Source organism: Melanerpes formicivorus, unplaced genomic scaffold, assembly GCF_026170545.1.
Source record: "Melanerpes formicivorus ecotype bairdi unplaced genomic scaffold, bMelFor1.0.p_v2 SCAF_1, whole genome shotgun sequence".
Taxonomy (NCBI): Eukaryota; Metazoa; Chordata; class Aves; order Piciformes; family Picidae; genus Melanerpes; species Melanerpes formicivorus.
The window spans coordinates 16,202,927-16,215,786 of NW_027142353.1; the positions used below are offsets into that span (position 1 = coordinate 16,202,927).

General features: G+C 41.7%; 1 protein-coding gene across 3 annotated transcripts in view; it reads left to right on the forward strand.

The window, feature by feature from the left end:
• NALCN (sodium leak channel, non-selective) overlaps positions 1-12,860 on the forward strand; it is a 261,613-nt gene that overhangs the window by 138,899 nt on the left and 109,854 nt on the right. For all 3 annotated transcript variants that reach the window (XM_068163255.1, XM_068163339.1, XM_068163429.1), the window contains one exon: positions 5,286-5,453. In XM_068163255.1, coding sequence (XP_068019356.1) covers positions 5,286-5,453 — 168 coding nt within the window. The remainder of the gene's footprint in view (positions 1-5,285; positions 5,454-12,860) is intronic.

Here is a 12,860-nt window from a genome sequence, read left to right on the forward strand (position 1 = left end):
TGGGAACATTCTCAGGCTAGAGCACATGACAACAGTATATTTTTTGTGATTCCTCTGTCATTGGTGTGGTCTTGTCAAAAAGTTCAATGATTTGTAATCTTGTCCTTATATGTGACTAATTGCATTTGAGAGTTGGGCTAAAGTGCCCAAGTTTAAACCCTGTAGTCCATAACATGATGCTTTAAGAATCTCTCTTTTTAAAGGCAGATTGAGTTGATAAGCTTCTTTAAACTTATATTAGTTTTAGAATTTGTATCTGATCTTTTAAAATCTTATGAAGTTCAGATTTTACCAGTTCTGGGACAAAAAATGAAAACAAAAAAGAAGTTAAACATGTAGCACCAGAGCCCAAACCCTCCAAAAAGCATAGACTGTAGAGACATCAGTGCTGCGTCATGCTCTATTGTCTCTCACGCCACTGGGAGACAGATATAATTTGTATGAATGTTAGTAAATGTTGGCCTAGCCAACAATTACAAGAGTAATAAAGAAATGTGTTATCTTTATTTTATCTCAAGTTCTAAGCATATTTTAAAAACATGGATGTGAAAGAGGATGATCCTGTGAATAAGTCATAGGAATAAACCCCACAAATCTTAGATTCTCGTATGAAACCCCCTACAGATTTAAGGATAGAAGTGAGGACAGTGTCTCGGTCTGGAGAGGGAAAGAGACTCAGTTCTTTTGAATATTCCCGTGTTATGAAATTAGAGGCACAAATGAGGCCAAGATATCAACAGCTAGACTATTTATTACACAAATAAAGTGGATGGATCAGAAGGGGAGGGAGAGAAAATAGAGAGGGAGAGAGAGAAGAAGAAAGGAATTATATTACCACACCCCTCTCCCCACCAAGAAAGTTTGAGTCTATGGAGGAAAGGTGCTGCAGCTTTGGATGTAGAGGAGATGTTGGGTCTGTATAACACAAATGAAGTGGATGGATCAGAAGGGGAGAGAGAGAAAATAGAATGGGAGAGAGAGAAGATAGAATGGGTGAGAAAGAAGAGAGAGAGAGAAGAGGAAAGGAATTATATTACCACAGCACTCACCCCCCAAGGCAGTTTGAGTCTGTGGAGGAAAGGTGCTGCAGCTTCGGATGTAGAGGAGATGTTGGGTCTGTAGAGGAGGGGTGTTGTAGCTTTGGCTGTAGAAGAGATGTTGTCCTCTGAGCAGCCTCTTCAGCTCCATGAGTTGCAGCAGTCAGAACTTAGGACACAGAGAGAGGGTTCCTCTTGATCTGCTTCTTCCAGGCTACATGGTGATGTCTCTATCATTTTCTCTCTTCTGGTATCCTCTCTGTTTTTCTTCAGAGCAGCATTGCCCCAGTCTTTTCCTTCTCTCCTGTTTTCCTTCTCAGCAGCATCATCCAGGTCTTTTCCTTACGTGTTTTCCTTCTGCGTTTCCTTCTTCCGAGCCAGTAGTTGCTCAGATCTTTTATACGGTTTTTAGGTATGTGTATTCCAGAGAGTATCAATTGGCCTTTGCCCATTTCCAGGACAGCTGCAGTCTGGTGAGCAATCCTTATCTATGCACCTTCCCGAGAGTCGTTCCAGTGGCTCTGCCCAATACACATCAGCTATTGTCTGGGCAAGCAGGAAAGGTGATTTTATCTTTGTTGAGTCACACCAGGAGACAAGATTTAGTCCCTCAAAGACAGGAAAACTCAATTCAATCTCTGTTGTGTTTTAAACCTGCCAGGCTGCTCAGCCCCACACAGCTACTTGCTCACTCTCCCTTAATGAAGATGGGAAGAGAGCTGGCAGTCTAAAAGTAAGACAACTCATGAGGTAATATAAACATAGTTTAATAGGCAAAGCCACGCACACAAGCAATCAAAATAAGGAATTCATCCACCACTTCCTGTCAGCGAGCATCTCCAGGAAAGCAGAGCTACATCATGTGCAGTGGTTACTTAGGAAGACAATGCCATCAAACTGAACATTCCCCCTTCCTTCTTCATCCCCAGTTTTTATTGCAGAGCACATCATATGGTGTGGGGTATCCCTTTGGTCAGCTGGGGCACATTGTTCCAGTTGCATCCCTCCCGACTCTTTGTGCACCTCCAGCCTACTCAGTGGTGGGTTGGTTTGAGAAGCAGAAAAGGCCTTGATGGTGTGCAAAGCACTGCTTAGCAACAACTGAAACATCCCTGGGTTATCAACACTATTTTCATCACAAATCCAAAACAGCACCATGCAAATTACAATGAAGAAAATTAATTTTATCCCAGCCAAAGCAATTACAATATCCTAGGTCAGAAACAAGAAATTAAGTCAGCATTAAGGCCTGACACAATTATATTAATTTTTTTTGCAGTAGGCATTTTTTGCTTTATTCCTAGGATAGAGCAAGTGGAGCCCAGATTCTTAACAAAATAACATTGGTTCTATTTATATTCAAAATAGGAAACATTGCATGTGCTATTTCTATTTTGGCACTGAATATATAGTGTAATTATGCTTTTATTAATCAGTGCTAGAAACACTCTCTTCAATATCTATTTTGAGTATAGGGTTTGGGGATTTTTTCTGACTGAAGTGCTTGCCAGGGTTTAGTAATTCAAGATGAGTGCATCATGCAGACCAGTGTATTACAATTCTATTCTATAAGCAATGCCCAGTTTTCTTTAAATATATATTTTTCTGTTTCTGCATAGTTCAAATTATTTATTTTTGGAGAGATTGTCAGAAAAGTAATTTGTTTTCATTTTACATGCTTGCATTTCTAAATATATAAGGTAAATTAGACTGGAATAGAGAAAGATATTTTATTTGTAAGGTGTACTCTCTTTGTCCATTTTGGTTTTCTTTATTTTTTCCCTGTAATGCTTTTACTAGAAACACTGTAAAAATCAAACAAGAACAGACCTCTAGTATCTTAGAAAAGGAGGTATAAAAATAAAGCACAAGGTGCAGAAATAAACTGCTTGTAAGAGCCTTGAAGAGGCTGAATACTCAAGCATGGGGTTTACTCCACAGTGGCCGGTTCATTTCCTTAATGAGGGAAACTGGTTGGCATAGGATACACTGCTGTGGCTCTGTATTTTCCATTAGATTAGGTTGCAAAAATCTTTCCCTTCAGAGAGAGCTTACCTGAGGAGCCAACAGCAGTGAGGATTCCCTTTGCTAAAGGAAATGGCTAGACAGATAACAGCAAGCACATCTGGCTTTTTGGTATATATTTCATAAAATTCATCTTAGAAGCTTCTGGCTTTAGAAGCAGATATGTCTAATGAAATAGCTCACTCAGTCACTCTATCCCACTGATCCTATTCAGAATTACTCTTTCCCAAAAGCTTGATAACCTTTCAAGTAAGCCACAGTTATGAAGACAGCTAGCTGGATCTCTCACTGTTGGATGTTAGGTGATACTGAGCTCTGCCTCTGGAAAAAAAAAAAAAAATTAAAAAATGTGAGGGGCCACTGGCAAAAGCTAATACTGATGAAGGAAGCATTAACATCATAAAAGTTCCAGGTGACTGAGTGGGAGGTAGACCTCAAAGAAGCAGCCCATTCCTGATAGCTTCTCTTTGGCTTCCCCAAAGCAGAAGGGGGTTAGCAATCTGTGGAGGGTGGTATTATACTTACTTTGTGGGTCTGCTCTGACTTCGTATGTGAAGTTGCCTTTCCCTGGTCTCCACATCGATGAAAGGGGTGATTCTGATTTGAAAAATATCTATAAAATTGTATTTCATTTCACACCTAACAAAAAGTTCTAGTCAGATATTCTGAATTTTCTGCTATAATTAATTATAAGGAAGGAAAAAAATGCAAGCTCTGTCAGCAGGAAGACAGGTGTATAAATGTAATCAGATGTTAGGCAAACCATTTGGTACATTTTTAAGTGCTAGTGGTTTGAATTCATTTGACAAGCATGTAAAATGCAAATGCTCCCTCCCACACATTTTTAGAATAAATTAAAATACACTTAACATCATATTTGTTAGTCTTGTCCTAGTAGGAACCCTATGTACTCTGAAGTATGCATGTGTGTATTTAAATGACATTGTTATTCCACCTGCTCTGAATCTGAATTCTGGCTGCTTTCTACCTGCTGTTCCATATATCTAGATTCAACCTCCTTGTTCATTTAGGACTCAGTTAGATATGTTTTGATTAGAAATTATCTTTCATTTAGAGATTTTTTTACAAAACATTTTCATTTTGTTTTAGATAAAGATTTTCCTATAAACAGGTAGTCTCATCAAAGTTGACTTTTTGTTCTGTCTAAACTCCTTGAGCTGCCTGAGCAAGGGCTGAAAAATGGGCCAGGTACATTAGAGACTATTAGCATGAAAGCATCCCTACACTGTTTATATCTGAAATCACACACACATTTCTTAATAGTATTTCTTCACTAATGTGAAGAGATCTTTGGAGTGCTATGATGCATTTTGCCTTGATTTAATTATTCAGAGGAGATTTGAAGCCTGATAATTATTTTGCATTCCTTAAGGAAACTGAATAATGTAGCTGGTAGCACTGCTCATAAACTTTTGTGTGGACTAGGGCAATAAACTTCAGTTTGTTCCTTAGATCCCTTAAAATTCTTCAGACAGCTTATATGTATTGCCTCACATTTTGAAAAAGAAAGAAAAATCTCATCATTTTTTCCCCAAATTATCTGTGTACACAAAGTGAAAGACCAGCTGGATGGACGACTTATTTCACAGTATCACAGTATTGCTAAGGTTGGAAGAGACCTCGAGGATCATCGAGTCCAACCTGTCACCACAGACCTCATGACTAGACCATGGCACCAAGTGCCACGTCCACTCTCCTCTTGAACACCTCCAGGGATGGTGACTCCACCACCTCCCCGGGCAGCCCATTCCAATGACTAATGACTCTCTTGGTGAAGAACTTTCTCCTCACCTCGAGTCTAAACTTCCCCTGGCGCAGCTTGAGACTGTGTCCCCTTGTTCTGGTGCTGGTTGCCTGGGAGAAGAGACCAATCCCTTCCTGGCTACAACCACCTTTCAGGTAGTTGTAGAGGGCAATGAGGTCACCCATTTCCTGCTTTCCAGACTGTGAAAGCTACATGTTTGTATTGAGACTTCAGAGAATTTCATGAAGGGTACATTTTCAAGAAGCACATGAGCCAATATGAGGAAATCACTTACTATCTGCTTATTCTGTTTAGAGTGTGACCATTTTTGTAAAGTATAATGGAGATCTTTATTTTTGCCATACAAAACCTTGCTAGACATTGACATTGTAACATAGAAACTTGGAAATTAACTAATTGTTTTGAATACATCTTTCTTGTTTTGTATATTCATCTAGGTTGCTTTTACAGTTCTGTTTGATTTAGAAGCTCTTCTGAAGATCTGGTGTTTGGGTTTCACAGGATACATTAGCTCATCTCTTCACAAGTTTGAGTTGCTGCTTGTAATTGGAACCACTCTTCATATTTATCCAGACCTGTATCACTCCCAGTTTACATATTTTCAGGTAGGATCAGCTACTTTTACATGTTACCCTATATAACAAAGATGTTATGCATCAACAATTCACTGTCATTTACTTACATTCTCAGACTACTGATGTACCCATAATATTGTGTCATTTTGGAAATGTCTTTAAAATATGTCCATTATTAACTATTTTATGAATGTATTTACAGAAATTGAATACTTTCTAACTTTTCTGAGAAGTCCTTTCTGTTTTCAGAAATATTTCTTGCCTCAGCTACAGTGTTCAGTAGGCTCTGGATTAGTTTACTCACTGTCCTTTGTTGAGCCTTGACCTTGCTTAGATCTGTTTACAACATCACCTTCCTGTAGTGTCCACTACTGCTTTCCTGGCTTCTGCCCCTGAGGCCTCAATACACTTGCTGCACCTCATTACAATGTGCTATGTTCTACAGTGTGGAAGAAAGGGATTTTCTAAAAAATAATTTTTTAAAAAGTAGCAATTTGATATCTATTATTTAGCAGTGTATTGACATGGTGAATAGTACTAATAAAGGCAAGTAGAATAAGAATGGATGGAATGGAATGGAATGGAATGGAATGGAATGGAATGGAATGGAATGGAATGGAATGGAATTACCCAGATTGGAAAAGACCTTTGAGATCGAGTGCAACCTATTACCCAACACCATCTGTAGTGATGTGATGGTTTAATCCACCCACACCCACATAAAGCGCAACTAAACTCAGCAGGAGAAGGGAATGGAAAGCTGTATTTTACAAGCAATAATGAAATGCAATGAATATATACAAATTACACAGTATTTACAATATCATACAAGAATTTACAGGAAATAACACAACACAGACCCACCCAAGGAGAATTCCCTCCCCGCGTTCCCCCCCAAACCTCTCTCCTCCTCCTCCCCTTTCCCCTAATAGTTAATTAGGCGAAAAAGGAGAAAGGGAGAAATGAGAATATTAAGGGAAATTTGTTAGCTCAAAGCGGTTGTTAAGAAATTTAGTTATTCTTGTCTTATCAGTTTGCAGTTCAGGGTCGACATTCTATTCTATTCTGATCTCCTTCTATGATCAGGTGACCCGTCTGGTGGATGTGGGGAGGCCTGTGGATGTAGTCTTCCTGGACTTCAGCAAGGCCTTTGACACCGTCCCCCACAGCAAACTGCTGGCTAAGCTGTCAGCTTGTGGCTTGGACCACTACACTCTGTGCTGGGTTAGGAACTGGCTGGAGGGCCGAGCCCAGAGAGCGGTGGTGAATGGTGCCACATCCAGCTGGCGGCCAGTCACCAGTGGCATCCCCCAGGGATCAGTGCTGGGCCCCATCCTCTTTAACATCTTCACTGATGATCTGGATGAGGGGATTGAGTCAGTCATCAGCAAGTTTGCAGACGACACCAAGTTGGGAGCAGATGTTAGTCAGTTAGAGGGTAGAAAGGCTCTGCAGAGGGACCTCGACCAACTGGACAGATGGGCAGAATCCAATGGGATGGCTTTCAACAAGTCCAAGTGCCGAGTGCTGCACTTTGGCCACAGCAATCCCATGCAGAGCTGTAGGCTGGGGTCAGAGTGGCTGGAGAGCTCCCAAACAGAGAGGGACCTGGGGGCGCTGATCGACAGCCGCATGAACATGAGCCAGCAGTATGCCCAGGTGGCCAAGAGGGCCAATGGCATCCTGGCCTGCCTTAGGAATAGTGTGGCCAGCAGGAGCAGGGAAGTCATTGTGCCCCTGTACTCTGCTTTGGTTAGGCTGCACCTTGAGTCCTGTGTCCAGTTCTGGGCCCCTCAGTTTAAGGACATCGAAACACTTGAACATGTCCAGAGAAGGGCAACAAGGCTGGTGAGAGGCCTTGAGCACAAGCCCTATGAGGAGAGGCTGAGGGAGCTGGGATTGTTTAGCCTGGAGAAGAGAAGGCTCAGGGGTGACCTCATTGCCCTCTACAACTACCTGAAAGGTGGTTGTAGTCGGGAAGGGCTTGGTCTCTTCTCCCAGGCAACCAGCACCAGAACAAGGGGACACAGTCTCAAGCTGCGCCAGGGGAAGTTTAGGCTCGAGGTGAGGAGAAAGTTCTTCACCAAGAGAATCATTCGTCATTGGAATGGGCTGCCCGGGGAGGTGGTGGTGTCACCGTCTCTGGAGGTGTTCAAGAGGAGATTGGACGTGGCACTTGGTGCCATGGTCTAGTCATGAGGTCTGTGGTGACAGGTTGGACTTGATGATCCTTGAGGTCTCTTCCAACCTTAGTTATACTGTGATACTGTGACACTGTGACATGCATGCAGCCTGGCCAAGAACGAAAGTCAGAACAGACTGAAACTGAAGTGAGTGAGAGAAAGAATGTTAGTGGTATTTGATATGCTACATCTCACATCTGACCAATGAAATTCATTTAGAATTAATCTTTGTTTTCCTTTTTACACCTAAACATTCAGCTAGAGAACTCTGCAGCTGTCCTTTTCTTAAAGGCACAGCCTAACTTGTCACACCATCTAGTCAACTAAACCATGGCAACAAGTGACTCATACATTCTCTTCTTAAACACTTCCAGTGATGGTGACTCTACTACCTCCCTGGGCAGCACATTCCAATGGCAAATCACTCTTTCTGTGAAGAACTTCTTCCTAACAACCAGCCTAAACCTCCCCTGGTGCAGCTGTGTCCTCTTGTTCTATCACAGGTTGCCTGGGAGAAGAGATCAATCCCCACTTGGCTACAACCTCCCTTCAGGTAGTTGTAGAGAGCAATAAGGTCTCCCCTGAGCCTTCTCTTCTCCAGGTTAAGCAACCCCAGCTCCCTCAGCCTCTCCTCATAGGGTTTGTGCTCGAGATCCCTCACCAGCTTTGTTGCCCTTTGGACACGTTCCAACTCAAAGTCTTCGCTAAACTGAGGGGCCTAGAACTGGACACAGGACTCAAGGTGTGGCCCAACCAGTGCTGAGTACAGGGGCAGAATGACCTCCCTGCTCCTGCTGGCCACACTGTTCCTGATCCAGTCCAGGATGCCATTGACCTTCTTGGCCACCTGGGCACACTGCTGGCTCATGTTCAGCCTACCATCAACCAGTACTCCCAGGTCCCTTTCTGCCTGGTTGCTCTCCAGCCACTCTGACCCCAGCCTGTAGCACTGCATGGGGTTGTTGTGGCCAATGTGCAGAACGTAGCACTTGGATGTGTTAAATCTCATGCCATTGGATTTTGCCCATCTGTCCAGCCTGTTGAGGTCCCTCTGCAAAGCCTCTCTACCCTCCAGCAGATCAACTCCTGCCCCCAGCTTGGTGTCGGCGGCAAATTTACTTATGATGGATTCAATATCCTTGTCCTGGCCGTCAATAAAGATATTAAACAGGATGGGGCCCAGCACTGACCCCTTGGGGACACCACTAGTGACTGGCTGCCAGCTGGATGTGGCACCATTCACCACCACTCTCTGGCTCAGCCCTCCAGCCACTTCCTAACCCAGCACAGAGTGTTGCTGTCCAAGCCACAAGCTGACAGCTTGGCCAAGAGTTTGCTATGGGGGACAGTGTGTCAGGCCTTGCTGAAGTCCAAGTAGACTACATCCACAGCCTTCCCCACATCTACCAAGTGGGTCACCTGATCCTAGAAGGAGATCAGGTTGGTGAGGCAGGACCTGCCCTTCCTAAATCCATGCTGGCTGGGCCTGATCTCTTGGCCATTCTGTAAGTGCTGTGTGATTGCACTCAAGATGACCTGTTCCATAATCTTGCCTGGCACTGAGGTCAGGCTGTGTCAGGGTTGGAAGGGAGAGGCCATGCCTTCTCCTACCCCCGGAAAGTGAAGAAAAAATTACAGGCTGACAGGCCTGTAGTTCTCTGGCTCCTCCTTCCAGCCCTTCTTGTGGATGGGCATCATGTTGGCCAGCTTCCAGTCATCAGGGACCTCTCCAGTGAGCCAGGACTGTTGAAAAATGATGGAAAGTGGCTTGGCCAGCTGATCTGCCAGCTGTCTCAGCACCCTAGGATGGATCCCATCTGGTCCCATGGACTGGTGGGGATCCAAGTGGCTAAGCAGGTCTCTAACTACTTCCTCCTGAATTACAGGGGAACTATACTGCTCCCTGACTCCATCTGCGAGTTCAGGAGGCCATTTGTCCAAAAGACAACCTATCTTGCTATTAAAAAATTGAGGCTAAGAAGGTGTTAAGTACCTCTGCCTTTTCCTCATCTTATTCCCCTCCATGTCCACCAAGGAGTGGAGGTTGTCCTTGTCCTTCCTTTTGCCATTAATATATTTATAAAAGCATTTTTTTTTGTTCTTCACAGAAGTGTCCAATAAATGATCACACAGTCTTGTCAATAAATGTGATAGCTATAGTGACATGAATCAAGTGAGTACAGTATGGGGGAAGCAATCTTCCCAGATGTGGGTTGAAATATGATGGCCTTTCCAGGCTTCTGCAAATGCCATGCTGTATTTTTTCTAAATGGTTCTACAAACTTGCTCAATGAAATTTTCAAGATGAGAAACTCTATTTTGTGTTTCCCTGATATCATTTGAAGGTTAGAGCTTTGATTTTGCTGTCTTAAATATGTAAAATATTATTCAATGTGGCATGATGTTTCAAATCTGCAAGAGAGGATGCTCTATCAGGAGCATGCCATTGCTCTCTTGTGTCAGCTAGGAGCTCTCAGTTAAAATGCCTGGCATCTTAGTTGGTAGTTGCTTCATATTTATTACAGCAAAGTCCATTTGCATCTTATGATTTCTTTCTAGCAGTTTTAGGCATAAATTATGATCATTTTAAACTAAATGGGTGACATTGTCACTAACACATGGTAACTCTGTGTTATGAGACTATAGGACATGCTTTAATGGCCATGGCGGTGTTAAGTCAACAGTTTGACTTAATGATCTTCAAGTCTTTTCCAACCAAAACCATTCTATGATTCTGTGATTGAAAGTAGAATTAAAATTTATCCAGACATTGATAATAAAATAATTAGTCCTTTCTTTCTAATAGATTTAAATAGTTTTGTGGGGTGGTGGTTTAGTTTTTTTGTTTGGTTTTGTTTTTTGTGCTTGAGGTTTGGTTTTGGTTTGGAGTTTGCTGGTTTGCTTTGGTTTGGTTTTTGGTTTGTTTTTTTTTAAATGGTATCTTTATGACAAAAAATGTCAAGATGTGGGTTTTTTTTTTTTTCCAAAATATATGAGACATACATTTTACAAGTAGAAATACCTGCTACACTGAAAGATTTGGGTTGCATTATGCAATCCAAATCCCCTGAGAGGTGAATGGCAGTAAGGTTGGAAAATACTTTACCTTTGATGTCAATGTGTAAAGGAAATACATAACATATTCCTCCACAATTAAGCTTCTGGGCAAGCTAGATAACACATTTTCAAATCAACCAAGGTCAAATTGTTTTTTTTTCACAATGATGTGTCTTGACATCAGGCAGATTTCCAGGCCTCTAGGTATTAATGATGACAGGTTAAATGTGTTTCTTGTCAGTCAACAAAACAGATTACTGAAAACAGAAGTCTTATTTGATGCATCCCAGGGTCGTGAGTAGAAAAATAATTTGGCTTCTCTAGTCTTTCTTAGCATATATTTCAGTCTGCATTATTCATTGGTCTTTAGCATTACCTTTTGTCACCACATCATTTACTCTTCAGTACACTGGCTACAGTCCACCCTCCCACCTATCTTGCATTCACTGAATATTCATTCAAAACACCTCAGAAATGCATTGTGGTGGGCTTAGGGTATGCCTTTAAAATTCAGATACAGATTTTGAGCAGAAAAATAGAAAAATATAAATATATCAATATTGGGTGTAAATAGGAAAACAAAAGATTATTCTAAACAAATTCATTGGATAAATATCTAGAATAAGACCTAAACAATTTTCTTTTCTCTGCTGTTTTGTGTTGCTCAGGAGAGATTAACCTTCTTGTCGGCTGGACTTGGCTGAGCTGTTTAGTTAAGTCTAACACAGTGGTTTCTCTCTGCTTCTCTCTCTCTTGTGGGACAGGGGGAGTGCAGCGGAATGGCTTCCCTGGTCTCTGTCCGGGGTACTTGTGTTGTTTGCTAGTTGTAAATATCTGTATAATATTGTAAATACTGTATATTTTGTACATATTCATTGCATTCCATTCTAGAGTGTAGTTTTTGCTTGTAAATACAGCTCCATTTGCTTCTAACCGAGTTGGCCTGACAAAGTTAATGCTGGGGGGGAACTTCAACCCATCACATTACAAAATAGTTGGTGTCCAACATGGAGCAATAGCTTGATTAATTAGTTCCTGCTCAGATAAAGGAAGCAAAATGAAGCTCTTTTGGGTTTTATGACATTTGATATATTCTGCTTTGACTGTGATGCTGCACAAATAGTGCATATCAGTCAGGGTGGATGAGCTAGGTAGATACTTGGCATATAAATTGTTCCTTTGGTTTCAATACAAGCTGAAAATGCTGTATGACCGCTGTTTAGGATTTCTTTGGCTTAAAAGATATGATAATGTGACTGTAACTGTTCCTGCAGAAATACATGAATTCAGTATTCCTGTTACAGAGAGTTATGTGAGCAGCTGGGACCCCAGAATTATTTATTTACTATACGTGATTCTGTTATTGGTAATAATCAATGTGTTCTTATTAATGACACTGTACCAAGAGAGATGTGCAGCGAACAGGTGCTCTGTTTTTAGACATAGTAGAGGTAGATGATGGAGGTCTAGTTCTAATTCTAATGCAGAAATTTCTAGTGATGAGGAAGACACAGTAACAGGGCAAACAGGGCAAATAGGGAAACAAGAGTTAATGGAAGGGCAGCTCTGAGTGAGATCAGCAGCAGTTCTGGCATTCAGCCAGCAGAGGGGGGGCAGATGCAGCCCACAACGGCAGTGCCAGTACCTAAGATGGCGGCTACATTGGCAGTGCCAGCAGCCATTTTCTGAAAAATTATCATCCTTTTTAGGAGATTCGGCCATTCTTTGTGACAAAACGGTGGTTCCTCTTTTGTGTTTTTCATTTTGATTTGTCTTTTAGCATATCTTTAATCCAAATGCTGCACCTTCTACAACTCCTAAATTTAATAGAATTTGCAATCCAATTACATACCATGGATAAATGTTCATTAGAGTGTACTTTTGCTAGATTCAATTTGTCACCTAATGAAAAAGAATTAAAAAAAAAAAAGTATCAAGAAGATTAGTGTCTCGCTTAAAGGCCAATTAAAGTTCCCCAAAGGAAGAGGGAAACAGGGCAGATAATACAGTTTATCTAACACCACTCAGAATACTGACTGTCATGAAATCTCCACTTCTCTGGGGTCAGTGTTGAAACTAGTACTGAAACTAGTATTGATGGGAACAGAGCTAACATTTACACTGCAATCAGGTTTTGCAAGAAGGCATTATGTTTGCACATTCATGGTACTTGGAAATCTCACTTACCTCACTGTCA